Source organism: Ambystoma mexicanum, chromosome 3q (genome assembly GCF_040938575.1).
Source record: "Ambystoma mexicanum isolate Mex_15411 chromosome 3q, UKY_AmexF1_1, whole genome shotgun sequence".
NCBI classification, from domain to species: Eukaryota; Metazoa; Chordata; class Amphibia; order Caudata; family Ambystomatidae; genus Ambystoma; species Ambystoma mexicanum.
This window is the reverse complement of record NC_090926.1, coordinates 184540903-184558699: the sequence shown is the minus strand read 5'-3', so window position 1 is coordinate 184558699 and position 17797 is coordinate 184540903. Positions and strand designations below refer to the sequence as shown.

The window sequence follows — 17797 nt, the reverse complement described above, 5'->3', positions numbered from 1 at the left end:
TCATGAGAAAAAGCCTTTCTGTTAAATTGTAACTTTTGTGTTGAACTTGAACATTTGAGCACTTAGAAAAGTCAAGAAACAATCCCCTTCATACCTTTAGAGTTTATTTACAGTGTGAGGGCCAGAACAGGATTATGCACACAGGACAGATCTTTTGTTTGGACATCTTGACAATTGACAGACTACGCAGTTTTTGGTTTGAGGTAGGGAAATCCCTCCTAGAATAGGGATAGTGAGGCATTTTTCAATCCCAATTATTTTAATAAAAGCTTATAACCAAAAACAGGTCTCGTCTGTGTCCATGTCTCATGCCTGGCTCCTCACAGATATATGATCTCTCAGTCCTGCATGGCCTTGTGGCATGTTCAGCTTTCCTTTTCGCAGTTTCTTCACCCCTTCATGGGATATTTGGTCTCGTTGCCAAACATGGGCTTATGGCTTTCTCAGCCTTCCTTTTCTCAGTTTCTTCACCCCTTCGTGGGCTATTTGGTCTTCCAGCCCTATGTGTGCTTGCAACTTTCTTTGCCCTCCTTTTCTCAGTTTCTTCACTCCTTTGTGGGATATTTGGTTTTGCAGCCCTGCTTGGGCTTGTGGCTTGTTCAGCCTTCCTATTCTCAGTTTCTTCACCCCTTCGTGGGATATGTGGTCTCGCAGTCATGTGCAGATTTGTGACTTTCTCAGCCTGTTCACACCCTTGTGAGGTATACAGATTGTTAGCCAGGTGTGGGCTTTGCTCTGGCCTCACCGGCTTCTGTCCACTCTTGGTATGAAGTTGCATACGTCTCTTCCAGCTGCAGAGTCAATCCAAAGATTCAGTGTCTCTGGCCAGTGCGATTCTGTGTCCAAGACCAGTCACACATGCCACAGCGCCACCCAGTAGCCATCACATTAGGTTCACCTCCAGTTAGTGCAACATGAGCAAAGCATTGTGGATATGCAAATTAGCCTGGAGTCGTAGGAAATTTGAAATTTCTATAGATAATAACTTTTAACTTCTAAGACATATATGGCTGATATTTGTCAGACAAAAAGTTTGTCACGTGCCTCCCAGGCTAGACATTTTAGGAAAGATTTGTTACAAAATGTAAGGTTATTAAGAAGGCAAAACAACACTGTTTTGGGCCTACTGCAGTTACTTTTCCCATAGAGGAAAAGTTCAGATTTGGTAAAGCCAAAGCACAAAAACGGTTGGGTGGATATGGACCAAATAAGAAACAACTTGCCCACGAAATGTTGGCTTAATTTCCGGGCCAAGATTGAGGTTATTCCATACAGGAGTTTTTAAAATATGCAAGGGAGTTGCCCACTGTTCCCAAACCTATTGCTATATCTCCCATGGTGCTTTGCAGCAGAGAGGATTTTCGGGAATGAAAAGCGCCATTTTAATTTTTGCTCGTGCGATTACCAGGTAATGTTGGGTAATACTGTGGGTAATGTGAAAACGAAAAGTGCTCAAAAAGCTATTTGGAGGAGGAAAAAGGATGACATTGCATAAAGCAAGAGATGGGGAGGAGGAAAAATGAAACCATGTGAAATTGGAGTGTTGGGGGGTGATCTGGGGAGCCATTGAGAGTTCAAAATGTTTGGGATTATCATAGGAATACCGGGGAAGCTTGCAAGATTAACACGGCTACAACGGAAGACGCGCTCAGAAAAGAAAATGCGTCATACAGGGAAAATGGGAGAGACCAAGGAGGGGAAAAAGCAGCTATGGGGCGTGTGGGAGCATGGAAAGAGGAGGGGGCACTTGGTGAGTGTTAGGAAATGTTTCATAATTGTATGTAATTTTCCCTCCATGTGTCAACCCCCAAACATTTTGCTGCTGTTTCGACACCATTGACTGACTTTGCCAGAGAAGCACAGTCTTCAGCTGCACTCCTCTGGGCTTTCGCTCACTTTTTATGGGGAAACTGACATGCCCTTAAGACAGTCAGCACTGGTAGACTTTGTTTCCCTTAGTCCTTTCCTCATGTTGCAACTTTTGTGCAACATGTAACAAGTGTTCAATGTATCTTACCATACAGCACACTTGGGTCTCTAGTAATTTCCAAAGGCTCTAGATACTCTAGCTGGACTTTTTATGAACTGTTCAGATGTGTCATGGACAGGACTGGTGGCAGCTATCTTTTCGCATTATTTTTAGCCCTTTTCTGCCATGTTAACCGCGTTAACTGCGTTTGGCACGAATAGGTGGCCTGACTCCAAAATGGCCATGCCACGAGGTTCTTTGTCCTGTCCTTTGGCCATCTTGCCCCTTTACCTTCCCCAGGTCGAGTCGACCCAGGTCAGTCCTTATTTGGTAATGCACTTTCCTGCGAATCCCAATGCTTTTGCGGGCTTCTGCATGCCTGGTTTGTGTGCCTCCAGGATGTGGGCTGGAATGTCTGATTGCAATACACATCCTGTGTGCCAGAGAGTCTGGAGTGCCATGAAGGCCTGGGACCACTGTGGTCCATGATTGGTCCACGTATGGAGTGTGTGTTTGTGAGCAGATCTCCAATTGGGTCCTCTCGGTTTTGGCGTGAAGGGAACTTTGGATAAGAGGAGGCTGAAAACTCCACTACCATGTCGATCTCCTGAGTTCTCACTATACAAAGGATAAGATCCAAGTATCCTGCAACTACTAAACTGAGTCGAGGAACCGCTGGTTTCCCGCTGGAAGGTTTGGAACCCTGAGCCCACTGTCGTCCCGTGGGACCCCTCTGCATCTGGTCATCGTAGAAGGTCTGAGAAGATGCTTTGACCCATTTGAATAGTGGGACCAACTATTCTCGGCACCTTCATCAAACCCTGCAAGTAAGCTTTCTCGGAAGTGTCCCTGGGACAACCAGTGGACCGACCAGCTTACCCAGTTGCTTTGCTCTGTCACCGCTGCCGTTTCAAAACCCTTGAAACTTGGTCTACTGCTAGCTCTGTGTCCACGGCACCCTCACACCGAATTTCGTACACTTGGCGTTCCCAGGTCTGAAGTGAGAGGAGTGCGCCAGGACCGGAGTAAGTGCGGTTACCGTGTAGCCCTGCCATGGCAACGACCTGTGCAAGTTCGCTGCATTTGTGACACTCTTGACCCTGAAGCCTGCTGCAGTGGAACTGGGTTGATTCATCCTCCCAGAGTGGAGAAATCGCCACTGTCCCGTTTGGGTATCTCAGGAACTGAAAGGTGCCGAGACGTCCTTTTTTGCCTCATTCGAACCTGCCAGCAAAGTGGACTGAACTGGTGAAGTTTGGGTCTGCTTGCATCAGGGACCAGTGAGTACTCATTACTCCAACCAGTGGCCGCTAGTGCAAGAGCCCATTTTTACGCACAAGTATCCCCTGGGGGCCCCTCTCCTTTCCACAGCTATTGTTAAATAGCGACTCCACCCCACACTCTCGAACTGCCTCTGCCTTCAAGTAGAGGTCCTTCTTGAATACTGGGAACCTGTTCTGCATCACCTCATCCACCTTCCTGAGTTGCTAGAGACCCTTGAAGAGACCCTATTCCGCCCACTGGCACAAGCTCGTGCATGTACTATTGAGCACAAGGCTCCTCTCTTCGTAGGGCTTGGACTGCCTCTTAATTAGGTGTATTATTGATGTTGAACTGGGCCTAAAGATTACCTGCACTGCCTGTTTCCTTCCCCTCTAGGTTGTCCACATATTTCGTGCAGTCACCCTTTTAGGCCCCCAGGGTCTTGTATATATATTGTATTGAGTGTGATGTATTGGTTTACTGAGTGATACTGTGATTCTTTTGCTATGGTCTATGTTACAAAGGCCTTGGAATAAATGCATCTATATTTTTGATATAACACCTGTCTGGAGTAATTTGTAAGTGTCCTTGCTCTGTGTGCTCATTGAGGTCCTTCAGTCACACTCACCGCTCCTGAGACTTAGTCTTGACCGCCTGCCATAGCTACCCTGATTGGTCTGGCTTGTCCAGAGGTTACCCTATTCCAAGAAACTAGGTTGGCCTTCTGAACCTCTGCCCCTCCAGATCCGAGTTCAGAAATCCTTCTTAACAGTGAGTGCTTGTGTTATGTTATGTTAGTGTATTTGTACCGCGCCAAAGCACAAGGGCATCCAGGCACCAAAAAACAGGATGAGGACCAGAACGAGAAAAAGGGGGTGGCAGCAAAGTTTATTCATTATACAGAAATACAGCTGTTTTCAACTGCTTTCTGAAAACCAGGTGATTTCCATTTTGCGTAGCTGTGCAGGTAGGGCATTCCAAGCCCGAGCTCCCTGTATATGGAACTCCTTACCTGACAACAAAAGAGTACTATCATCACTCCCTGCCTTTAAGACTAATGTCAAACAATGGCTATACGCAAATGACCACTGACGACCTCAACTTATATTGTATATGTGTATATCCTGTACTCTTCCTGACCTCTAACTGCATTGTATATATATCTCTTTCTTTTCTTTGCATCCATTCACGTATGACTGTATCCTGTCTATGTATATTGTCCATTCTGTACTATCTTATCTATGCAGATGTATATATGCAGCTATGTAAACCTTCAAGCGCCCAGATGCCTAGCAGTCCGGTGCGCTCTACAAATAAACAAACAAACAAACATATCAACGGGCTCGCGTAACGCATTGTACTTCCAGCAGACAGTCCTCAGATGATTGCACGTTTCTTGTAGGTTGGTAGACGTTAACTCTGTCTTTCAAGTAGGCTGGGGCATTTCCAAAAATGCACTTATGGCAGATGGACAACAATTTAAACTAAATCTGCGCCATGACCGGCAGCCAGTGCAATTTTTTTCATGCTGCCGATGTCCGTTCGGAATGCTTCATCTGGAAGATAATGCGGATAGCAACATTTTGAATCTTTTGTAGTCCCTGAATATCTGTCCTATTTGAGCTTCCCAACAGGGCATTGCAATAATCTGCACGAGGGAGGATTACTGCTCTGACTAGTTTAACCCGATTTTCTATGGAAACTAGTGGGGCAACGTGCCATAACGCCTAAAGATGGTAGTTGGTGCTTTTGGTAATGGCTGTAAAATGGGCGTCACTGCCCAGGCTGTCTTCGAAATAGGTGCCTAGAGTTTTGACCTTATGCACTACCATAATCTGACTACCATCAATTTCAAAACTGACATACGCATGACCCAGGCTATCTCTGGCTTGCCGGGGACCAAACAACATGAGTTCAGTCTTTGTCCCCACCGATCTCCAAAATAAGTTGAAAATCATCGGCATAGTTGCAAAAAATAAGTTTAGCGACTCCAGATCTATGCACAATGGAATAAGTTAAATGTTAAATAACAGAGGGGAGAGACAGGCCGCTTGTGGCACACAACAGGTGATAATTTCCACTTCGGACGCACTATCGCCCCAGTGGACTCGCGAGCAGTGACCCTTGAAAAATTACTTGAGCCAGCTTATTGCCTCCGTGGAAATGCCCCCCAACGGTGGGCATCCAGTGCAGAAGAATTCCTTGATCTAGCAAGTCAAAGGCTGCTGATAAATCCAACAACATCAGCAGCCCTGATTTGCTATATTCCAATTTAGAGAGCATGTGAGTTTGCAAGTTGAGCAATGCGCTTTTGGTGCCATGAAAGCTCCGGAGGCCAGATTGTTTCCTGTGCAGAATGCCAGCTCCCAAGACATAAGATTGAAGCTGTACGGTTGCAACCTTATCTGTTAACTTAAGGAAAAATAAAGTGTTTGTGATGGGCCAGAGACTGGCCACATCATTAGGTTCTAACACCACCTTTTTTAACAGTGGGGTAACCGCAACATTCTTAATAGTCTATGGGATGAGGTGGGAATTCGGAACGAGGAATTTACATACCTACAGAGAAATGGGACAAATAGGTCCTTAGTATGGACTAGTATGTTTTTGGGTGGGAACAATTCTCCAGGGCAGTTTGTGGAAGCATGGATTTAAGAATATCATGCATCTCTGCCATGGATATGAGTCCTTAAACCTGAATCTGGTATGTAGGTAAAACTGAGCTGGATTGTCTTGGTCCAGACGTGGGGGGGCCCTTTTGAGTACTAATAAGATCTTTTCTTCATAGTCTTTTTACAGTTGGGTATGGTAGCTGAGAGGGAGGGAGGCTTCATCATGGATTTCGCCATGATCTTGTTTTGGGCCTTTTGCAATTTGTCAGCAAAAGCTTTCTGTACCCTATTACAATCATCATTAATTGGTTTGATGGAGGGACTGATAGCTGCAGGTTTTTCCAAGGACCTAAATAGACGAAAAAGCTCCTTCGTATGATCCCCAGCAAGATTAATTTGATCATTATAGAAGCTTCTTTTAGCTTCTAAGATCTTGGCCTTATAATCTCTGTCTTTCAGTTTCCAGGCTGTCAAGTTTTCCAAGGAATTGTCTTTTTGCCATACATGCTCCGCCTGTCTTTTGTTAGCTTTAAGTTCTGCTAGGGCTGGGGAGAAACATTTCTGGTGGTTGGGTGAATCTCTGACAGTTTTTTGCTTTGTGAGGGCAGGGAAATGTTTTGGATTTTCAAGCGTTTGTGCATTATCGGGGGAATACTGCAGGCATGGGTAGTTCATTGCTGCGGTATGTATAGTTACTTGCGGTGTCCGGTCAAATGGTCGAAAATAAAAGATCGAATGACCATTTGATCTAAAGTCAAATGGTCGAAAAATAAATGGTCGATTTATTTATTTATTTATTTAGTTTTGTTTGGTAAAAAAAAATTAATATAGAAAAAAAAATCGACAATTTTTTCGACCATTTGACTCTCAATCAAATGGCATTCGATCATTTGGTTTTCGACCAAATGACCTACAACCGTTACTTGCCATTATCGGAGTAATCCCGCATGAATCGGAAGAGAGTGAAAAGGGAATGTTACACCTAGTGTGCCCAAAGGAACCTATTGGTGCAAAATGTACAGTAGCCAAGGCCGACGGGCATGGCTAGTGTTTCCCAAAGAAACCTACTGGTGCAACATGTACAGTGGCCAAGGCCAATGGACGATGGCCACAGCTAGTGGGTCCCAAAGAAACTATAATATAGCATAACCCCTGACATTCTGTGAACAAACTTTAGTTAAGAGAGAGTTAAGGTGATCAGATTGAAAATGAAAAAAACATGTCAACAAAACCTTTGAAATTCAGTGAAAAAACCTTTGTTAAGAGAGCGTTAAGATGATCAGGTTTAACGCAACAAAACCCTTGAAATTCAGCAACCGCATTTGAAGCAAGTCCACCTTAACGGTGTGACCCCTGTTGTGCAAGCATGGCCAATGTGTTTTCACTGAATATATGTAAATATATATATATATATATATATATATATATATATATATATATATATATATATATATATATATATATATTTGGAATAGGAGCACGTATGTTGTAAGACAACTTCCATTATATAACAGTAAATTTAATATGCTGCCTGGAGATCAGGTTAAAACCTTGCCAGTAAGTACATGGCATCCAAATGCCATGTGAAACAGCTACCAAGATGGTGGTTCAGATGCACATTGGAAACTTGACTGCTCCATAGCCCGGTGGCATTCAGATTAACAGATTCCAGCTGTAACCAGAGACTGAGATAAAGATTTGGAATAGAGGGAGGGGGGGTGCGGGGGAGGTGTTGGGTAATGGTTCTTTTCCTTTTTTGCCTTTTCTTTTTTGGTTCTTCTTTCTCTTTGTTGTAAACCAATAAAAAGAAGTTAAAAAATAAAAAAGATTTGGAATAGATACAAATGTTGTATTATCCAAGGAAGGTCTACGATTATGGTTGGTGCGGGGCAGTGTAGTGGGGGAGCGAGGATGAAGACCCAGGCAATGCAAACAAGGTAATGCTTTGTGCATATGCTGTGTTAGGGTATACTGGGGGTTCTCCACAATGCACCAGGTTGGCAGGGGAAGCATGCTGGTGTCTAATTTATTCACTGTACAACTCCCCTTCCATACACTGCATGCAGCATGTGCAGTGATGAACTCACTGTAAACATTGCAAGTTAATCAAAGCTCTAAAAGTAATGCAAATGTATCACCTGGAAATGTGGACGTTATCAGAAAGCTGACATTTCTGCTTCTTTAAGGCTTTCACCGGAGGTCTAGAGATGATAGAAGGGCGGTCGAAGTTTGAGGAACTTTGCATCCCTCTGGTCATTATTCCTGCCACCGTGTCCAACAACGTCCCTGGGTCTGACTTCAGCATTGGAGCCGACACAGCCCTCAACACCATCTCTACAGTGAGTAATTCTCCTGTTCCGAACTCATGACAGATGGGATGGCGGGAATGCGTATACACTTCTACATGAAACGCTAACTGTGAAATCGATGCTCTGCCTTTTCAATTTCTTAGGACAGACAATACTTCTGAAGAATCAATGCTCATCTGATTTATCACTGAATTATTTAGAGATCTCAAAATCTAACATTTTACAAGGTTCTTCAATGTTGTCATATTGTCGAAGAGTAGTAAACCTGCAACATTCTAACATTCAAACACACATCAATATACTACTCCTTATGCCACCACATCACACATCACCAGGCATATGACATAGCCAGTGACCTCCTCAATGCGGTTATGCACCACTGGAATCGCACACATTACATGTGCTATAATCATGCTCTTATTACACTACCCCTACCCACGATACCGGCAGGGCATGACCATTTGTTGTGTCCAGTGAGGTCTGTGTGATGTGCAAGTGTATTATGTCTGTCAACATTACTCACTGAACCTGGACTAAAATGTTCAATAAACTGTGGGTGTTTCTTTTACAAAAACCCGGGCTGTATTCGGCCACTCAAGACTCATACCATGAGAACGTTGCCTTCGATGAAGAGACAACAGAGTTGCAAGAGGTATAAGTGTGACGGGAGTGGGAAACACACAAACACACGTGATTCCTTCTCCATACGTTGAGAACACAAAGCATGTGAAGAGTTCCTATGTATTTGCTTTATAATTCTGAAGCACATGCAATCTGTATTTTAAAAGGCTAGGTGCACCGCAACTCTCATTAGGTGCGTTCAGAAAAGTGCCAACATGTTTCAGCCAGAACTCAAATTTCTGGCTTCGCTCAGGAATACAGGAAAAGAGATGTAAAATCGTATTTGCCATCCTTGACTTAATCAAAATACATTTCAGAAGCAGAACGCTGCTGTGGTCGCCTGAAGATGGTACAAGTACAGTGTACCAATTATGTTGTAGAAAGATGGGGAGGGTACTATTTAAATGTGTTCCATTTCTCTTTTTTGTTTTATTAATTTCTTAATATTGGGCTTCGTAGGCAAAGCATCGTAACAGGCGGTAAATAGGAGCGCATTACTAATTTTTCCTTTTTCTGTTAACTCTCAGCAAATAATATATTGATTACCTTGCTTATGAACTAGAGTGCATACATTATGGGATGTGCTGTTTAGCCTTATTCCTTTGATGACATAACAGGCCTGTCCAATGTGTTTCTGTCCTCCTACACTGTCCGTTTGAAGGCCATCCATCCAGAGCAAAGTCAGATGCCATAGGCGAGTGGTTTCCAGGATTCAATAATTGCTTATGTTTATACATCTCCTTTTTCGTGTTCGTATATTGCTGGCAAGATGGGGGTGTTTGTAATCTTTGGTATTACTGTTTGTGTTAAATGCACTGCCCCCTTTCCACAGTACATATAAGGCATGGCTTGCAGCCACACTCTGTGGGTACTGTTCCTGGGACAAGACAAGTGACCATGCCCCAGACACAGTTCGCCCACAAACAGGGCATACCCTTAGACCGTGTCCTGTGTGTAGTGCATTTGAGGCAAGCCTACAGTTATTTCCCAGTAGTACACCTACCTATGGTGTCCATTGGCACTGCACATGCCAAACATTATATTGCTGCTCACCTAAGCCATAGGGCATGGCCTGAAGGCAAGGGATAGGACACATCAGGTTGCAGGCTATTAGTCAGGAATACAACGTCACTGGCAATCTCAGTTTTCTACATGCACACAGTACACCATTTCTTACATGGCAAAAGCCAGTTATCACTCGCTAATGGCGAGTGCACCTTTTGAGGCCTGCTTCAGTCCAGAGCCTGTTGATACTTCGCCATGTAAATGACCTGAACCTATGCTGCATGCAGAAGGTCCATGCACATAATACCCTAAATCAAAATGACTTTAAGCCTTGCTGATATTTTTGATGCTGTCAAAAGTTATGTCATCAGTGAGTTCATGTGTAACGGCATGTGCACTGCATGATAGGGAGGGGCTAGGTATGGTTAGTTTTGTACCAATGCCTTGCCAATTCTGTGTTTTTTGGGATTATATTGTAACCATAATGTCCTGTAAACTGCACTTCTTTGCTAATGCGTGAGGCATTTGTAGCATACTATATTACTATACCTGAGAGCTTTGATCATGTAAGGCTAGCCTCATTTGTTGTATATAGTGCCCCTGGCTGCAGGGTCTGCTGGAGACACCACAGAGACAGGTTCTGTAATGGAGTTCCCTGTCTGGTACTGGGGAATACCAAGGTGCTGACTCAGGGGGCTATGTGCCACCCGAGCGAGTGGCTGTTGGGCCTGTGACCGGTATGAGAAAGAACCCTCATCAACCTACCTTGATCCCCATCATGTAGCAGGGGAAAATCCCAGTGTCTCACCACAGCCGATCTTGGGGGGCCTTGACTCTCTGCATTCCACCAGTCTGTTACGCAAGACAGTCTAGAAAGTCTTTAACCTGCCCAAGCCCCTCGTGGGACCCTGTAGGGCAATAATAAGGCACCCCTCCCCAAATGAGAGAACCTGAAGCTCCATCTGAGCAGACCCAAAGTTTCAAGATAAAAAGACACCTTTCCCTTTAAAGAAAATGATTTCCCTTCACAATACAAAGATAGCATGTGTTTATATACAGTTGCAACTTCGCACAATATATCAAAGAAGTTATTTCATAATGGTTTTGGGACCTGTGGATCGCTTCGCAGCTCCATGGATATAATGTGACCAATCCACGACTTCACGAGCTTGGAGAATTTATCATGGGAAGTTACAGAAGCACTGTTCCCTGGCCTAGTGATTCTCATGCCGAGGATTCAATGTTTCCATTTCACTGCATGCACAAGGTGAAGACAGCAATAAAGTGTTTGCTTAGCTTACCCACTATGTTGTCCTGACTAGGACGTTCTCGCCCTCCTTCCTCCCCACTCTCCTCACCTGGTGATAGGTTATCCAAATCTTCTGGGTTGAAGTTCCTTCGATGCAGGTAATCCTTTTCCTTTTTATGTAGAGGGAGCCTGCCGCGAGAGGAAGCCACAGTGACCGCTAGCTATAACAGCAGTCCTGTAGTTACTCTGGGTAACCCTTCCACAAAACCAAGTATTCCAAACTGTCTCCCCGTTTCTTGGGTCCTTTTTCTGTACTCTCTAAGATCAACCGTATTTCCTACAAGGTTGACCTCCCTCCTCATCTTCGTCGTATCCATCTGGTTTTTCACGCTTCTCTTCTCAAACCTTTTGTCTCAGATTCTTTCCAGAGGTCAATTCCCAAGCAGATTCATGCCCAACCCGACGGGAAGGGCGAATATGAAGTCTCCACTATCAGGGATTCACGGTATTACCGGGGACGCTTGGAATACTTGGTTTCGTGGAAGGGTTACCCAGAGTCGGAGGACTCTTGGGAACCAGCTTTTCATGTCCATGCTCCCCGGTTGCTGAGCCGTTTTCACCGGTTACATCCCGGTAAACCTGGGTCCCTTCGCACTGGAGGGGGGCATACTGCCATCCGCCGTGCCGGATGGGGTTTACTTCCGCGTTGGCGGCTTCGTCACGGTAGAGTGCGGGGTTAGTTTCCTCTCTGTGCAGGTCTAGTTGTTGCGTCCTGACGGCCGCCCGGAAGTAGAAATTCTGTTTACTTCCGGGTTACCGTTGCATTGCAACCCCTTTAGATTAGTGCTTCGCTCTCCTTTGGGTCAGACGCTGTTTTCCTCTTTCGACTTTTTCTTTAGCCGACTCCTTTCGTATGCCTTTCTGGCATCCTTTCCTCCTCTATCTCTTTGCCTCGCTGCCTTCTAACTTTTACTACGCTTTCCGCTTGGCCGGCTCTCTCTTCAGTGGCTATCTCTTCCAATCTTTCTTTGTGGTTAGCCTTACCTCTACCTCAAGGATTGCCAGCCTCTCTATCATCTTCCACCTGCCGGTTACCACTACCCTCTCTGGACCACTTTCCAATCCTGGATCAACTTCGAGCAAAACAACAATACGGACAAAAGGGTTTTTTCTGCCGTTCGGCTTTTACCCTTTACTTCCTGGCTGCTCGCGGGAACGAGGCCACAGGACTGCTGTTATATATGCAGCTCTCTGGCCAGCCTCTCTTGGCCCGCTTCCTGCTCCTACCTGCAAGGCAAAAAACCTCGGGGTCATCTTCGACTCCACCCTCTCCTTCTCTCCTCATATATCTGACGTCTCTAAGAAGTCACACTACCAGCTGCACCTCCTCAGAGGTATTCTTCCCTTCCTTTCCTTCCCCCAGAAGCTCACTGTCTCCCGAGCCCTGGTTCTCTCGAAGCTGGACTACTGTAACAGCCTCTATCTTAATCTGCCTGCCTCCACTCTCCGCCCTCTGCAACTCATCCAGAACAGGACTGCGAGACTTGTCCTTGGCCTCAAGCCCAGGGACCGTATCTCTCCAGGACTGAAATCTCTACACTGGCTCCCAGTGGCTGCGAGGATTAAGTTTGAAACCCTCTGTATTGTCCACAAGGCCTTCTGGGGCCTGGGGCCTAAATACCTTGAACTCTCTCTTCCTAAATATCTTCCTTCCCGAGCCCTTCGCTCATCTGTCTCCAACTCCCTCAGGGTCAGCCGCTTCTCGAAGCAATGAGCTGGGGGTAGATCTCTCTCTGCGGCAGGGGCCTCCCTCTGGAACAGCCTTCCTGCCTCCCTGAAACTTGAGGAGAACCATCTCCGGTTCCAGAAGCACATCAAAACCTTCCTCTTTGCTTCTGCTTTCTCTCTCCCTCTCCCCTGCTAAATTCTTCACTGAAACTGCACTGAACCTGCACCTGGGCCACTCTCACCGACCTCGGTCCTTGGCCCAGCCACTCTCCACTTGCACTGCCTCCCTGGCAACCCCTGCACTGCGGGACTGACAGAAGGCGTTGCAATCTGTCCTGACTAGGACATTCTCGCCCTCCTTCCTCCCCACTCTCCTCACCTGGTGATAGGTTATCCAAATCTTCTGGGTTGAAGTTCCTTCGATGCAGGTAATCCTTTTCCTTTTTATGTGGAGGGAGCCTGCCGCGAGAGGAAGCCACAGTGACCGCTAGCTATAACAGCAGTCCTGTGGCCTTGTTCCCGCGAGCAGCCAGGAAGTAAAGGGAAAAAGCCGAACGGCAGAAAAAACCCTTTTGTCCGTATTGTTGTTTTGCTTGAAGTTGATCCAGGATTGGAAAGTGGTCCAGAGAGGGTAGTGGTAACCGGCAGGTGGAAGATGGTAGAGAGGCTGGCAATCCTTGAGGTAGAGGTAAGGCTAACCACAAAGAAAGATTGGAAAAGATAGCCACTGATGAGAGAGCCGGCCAAGCGGAAAGCGTAGTAAAAGTTAGAAGGCAGCAAGGCAAAGAGATAGAGGAGGAAAGGACGCCAGAAAGGCATACGAAAGGAGTCGGCTAAAGAAAAAGCCGAAAGAGGAAAACAGCGTCTGACCCAAAGGACAGCGAAGCGCTAATCTAAAGGGGTTGCAACGCAACGGTAACCCGGAAGTAAACAGAATTTATACTTCCGGGCGGCCGTCAGGACGCAACAACTAGACCTGCACAGAGAGGAAACTAACCCCGCACTCTACCGTGACGAAGCCACCAACGCGGAAGTAAACCCCATCCGGCACAGTGGATGACATGTGTTCCTAGCACACAATGCACCCTTTGGGACGACCGGAGACTCACGGCTCAGTACAAACAGCAACAAGGAAAATCAGGGGAGGCGAAACTAACATTCAAGATTGTGTATAAGCCACTTATAGGCTTTGTCCAGCCCGATGGGTCAAAGCAGCCCTGGTACACTTTAGGACAGCAATCATTCCTAGCTCGCACCCAATTACAAACCACAAATGCAGTACCTGACTCAAAATCCCACTGAGGGGGAGGAGGGAACACCGGATCAAAGCACACAGCCCCAGTTGCCAGTGTGGGTTGTTGTAGTAGGAGGCTTGTTTTTGGTTACTTCTGAAAACTGGCGAGCAGTGGAAGAAGCAGATGCTAGAGAAATGGAGGCGAGTGGTGAGGTACCAGGATTGGTGAGTAAGAGGAGGTGGTGAGACCTAAGATGGTGAAGGAGGAGTTGTTAATATCACAAAGAACGAGTGGACCAGGCGGAAGTATGAATTAAAGGGATGACAGTGGACGTGGTAACATCAGAGGGTGGGAAAAGTCACGAGGATGTGATAACAGTTAAGAAGGTGAAAGAGGAGGTTGTAACAGCAGAGGGAGAGAAGAGCTTAACAGAGAAAGTTGTAACATTAAAAGGAGGACAGTTGTAGGAGTAATGGCATCAGGACACGAGTAGAAGTCGAAAAGAAGTGGTAGGCATCAGGGTGCATGAAGAGGTGATGAAACCTATGGAGAAGGTGATCACAGAGACAGAAAGTGACACAGTGGAGGTGACATCTTTGGGAGAGAGGAGGTAGCAAAAGGAACATCTTGATGTGCTGGTGGTAGTGAAAGTGGTACTGAGGAGTATGAAAGTGTGAGTTAAAGGGGAAAAACCCAGGAGGAGACAAAGTCCAGAGGAGGAGGTGGGTTAGAAGTAGCTGCTGCAGGCAAAAGGTCCAGAGCAGAACACATTCTACGATTCTGAGAGGTGGAAGAAGAGATGAAACGATCAAGAGAACGAAGGAAAGAATCTTAGATAGCCAGAGCAGGGAGATCTGGCCCCCGGGAGGACCATATAGTTGGAGAAGGAACATGCATAGGTCAAGGAGCTTATTGTGAGATCAGAAATCGAAAAAGAGCAATCAGTAAGAAGCCCTGGCAAGGCCATAACTCAGGAACCTAGCTCTCCCTCCTAGCTATATCCAATTTCCTGCCTACTTCTGAGACGTTAAGCCTCTGTGACTACTGGGATACCGGACTCTGAAAAGCCTGCGTTTAGATCAAACAGATAAGGATTGAGGCCACCCAAAAGCCCACATAGCAAAGAAGGGGTGAGGCAACCCCTCTTGAAATATTCCAAGAAGGCCTACGAACCCGCAAACTGTGGAAGAGACATTGGACAAGAGGGTCTCTGAAGAAAAAGGGGCACAGACCCATTTAAAGGGAACTGAGCTGACCTTTATTGTCTTTGGGAAGATTTCATTTTCATTTTTCCATAATAAAAGATAGGCAAGTGTGCAGCGCAGTCAACCAACTGAACATTCGGCGTATTGCCTAAGAAGTCGTCTTTGTGTAGGTCACGCCCTCATGTGTTCTACATAATGTGTGTGCAAGATAAAATCCTAATCGCTGCATGGAGCATGTGTGCAAAGTGTGGAAGCCAAGTGTGTGGAGCAGTCCGCAAACTGAACATTCACCATATTGCCTGAGAAGGAGAGACAGTCTTCGTGCCTGTCATGCCCCCCTGGGTTCGATGTAAGGTGTGTGCAAGTTAAAATCCTAAGCGCCATGCAGAACATGTGTGCGAAGTTGGGAGCTGTGATGATTCACAGGATCTTGTCAATTCCTCCAAGAGGTGAGCCATTCCCGATGAGGCTAGGAAGGTGAGGCTGCTACCGAGTGCTCCCCCCAGGGGTGGTAAAAAACAGGAGGACTTCATGGGGAGAGACTCCCCTCATGGGGATAAGGACTCTCATCCCATGAAAGACCTTGTCCCCAGAAGTCATGGCCCTATTGACTCCTTCCTCCCAACCTGAAAATACTACTGTGTGTCATTGTAAAGTCTCTACTATCTCGCCTGTAAGACCAGATAGGCTGAGACGTGGAAGAACCAAAAAAACATACATACCAACAGTGGAAGCTATTACCAAAGTACTGTGACGAGATGGCCACCCAGCGGCATGAAGATTACAAACAGTGATGCTGTGCTGGGGCAGTCCCAGCAATATAAAGTAAAGACCAAAGGAGGACTGGAGGTATTTTGGAGCAGAAAGAGCAGCGAGGGAAGCTGGTGTCTGTCCTGCAGGGCCCGGAAAATTCAAACCTGCGCTGCCCGAAACATTGAGAGATAATGTATCTCAGAAGAAGAAGCTGAAATGAACCACACAAGCCGCAGTACACCCGACTCGCTGCAGAAGCAGGAAAAATCCAGCGATGGCATGGCCTCTCTGAGGGGGACCGGGTGGTTCCTAAAGCATGCCGAGATCGCAGCAGCAATGGCTCTGTGGAGCCGCACAGACCAAAGAGGAGGACGTGAGTCCCCGGGAAGAACCGGTAGCGCTCCCCAGTTAAGATACAGGTCAAGCAGATACAAGGAAAGACACAGATAAAGAGCAAAGTCGTGGGTTCCAGGGAGCCCCAGAGTCATGTATTCCTCAGGAGTCATCTCCCTCATCACAGTAGTGCTACCCAGAGAACCATGGGTCAAGTATTCTTCGGGAGTGATCTCCTGTCATGAACCGTCGGACACGCCCCTTTTGGACCTCCTGGTCCTTGACACATCGGGGCTTGCACTCTGCTGTACTTCCAACATGGCCATTAAACACAGAACACTGCCCACCAGCTTTCACGTCTGACGTAGCACGTTCTATAAGGAAGCCACGCCCCCGCTGCCCTGCTCGTCTCAACGCTACTGATTGCTGTGGCTAGACGTGTGCTCCGTAGTTCGCCTTCTCTGAACTCTGTTATTTCCTGGTTCCAAGACCGCCCGATTCCTCCTACTATCCTCCTTCCTCCTTATCCTGTCTTGCTTCCCGGACTCCGTGTACCCGCCTCCGAGTACACCTCCTTCGAATCCTGTACTTCCTGGAGTTTCCTATTGATCCCGGACGTAGAAGCTGAACGAACGCTGGAAGCCGAAGATGGCCATGTCGGGTTGTACAAAACCCGAACTGTACGGAAGAAGACTCCTCCCAAGAATTCCAGCAAGCAGCGAACTCAGGTGAGAAAGGGGGAAACCTGTGACAGATTGAGACGCCACCTAACTGAAGTCAATACAGACATGGAGGCGGCCATTCAAGATCTTATGCACGGCATGCAAGAACTAACAACCGAAGTACAAAACCTAAAGGCAGAGAATGCTGCGTTAAAACAATTAGTCTTGTCCCGAGACTCCACCTAACTTAAGTCAATACAGACATGAAGGCGGCCATTCAAGATCTTATGCACGGCATGCAAGAACTAACGACCGAAGTACAAAACCTAAAGGCAGAGAATGCCGCGTTAAAACAATTAGTCTTGTCCCAAGACTCCGCCACGAAAGAAAGCGTACTATTGGGCGGCATTGTGGACAAATACGATGGGTCTGCAAAAAAACCTTTGTGGATTCCTTGATTCCTGTTTAGTCCACTTTACCTTTAAGCCCTATTATTTCTCTACTCCCAGGGCTAAGGTGGGCTTTATTATTTCGCGTCTTTCAGGGAATACATTAACCTGGGCCACACCTTTAGTTAATGCCGGAGATGCCCTCCTGGATGATTATGACGGATTCATTCAAGCTCTTAAAACCATGTTTGACTGCCCAGAACAGGTCTATAGTGCTCAGGAACGTCTACTCGATTTCCAATAAGGCTCCCAGGACATGCTCACATATGTAACACGGTTTAAACAATTGGCTAAAGAAGCGGATTGGTCCTCAGAAACCTGCTTCACTCTTTTTCGAAGAGGGCTAAATGAAGACATCAAGGATGAATTAGCCAGAGTGGCTCGCCCAAGTTCATTCCAAGCCC

The 17797-nt window shown here is 46.3% G+C and overlaps 1 protein-coding gene across 2 annotated transcripts in view; it reads left to right on the top strand.

Moving 5' to 3' along the window:
- LOC138582299 (ATP-dependent 6-phosphofructokinase, muscle type) overlaps window positions 1-17797 on the top strand; it is a 903222-nt gene that overhangs the window by 553902 nt on the left and 331523 nt on the right. For both annotated transcript variants that reach the window (XM_069653451.1, XM_069653452.1), the window contains one exon: window positions 8031-8183. In XM_069653451.1, coding sequence (XP_069509552.1) covers window positions 8031-8183 — 153 coding nt within the window. The remainder of the gene's footprint in view (window positions 1-8030; window positions 8184-17797) is intronic.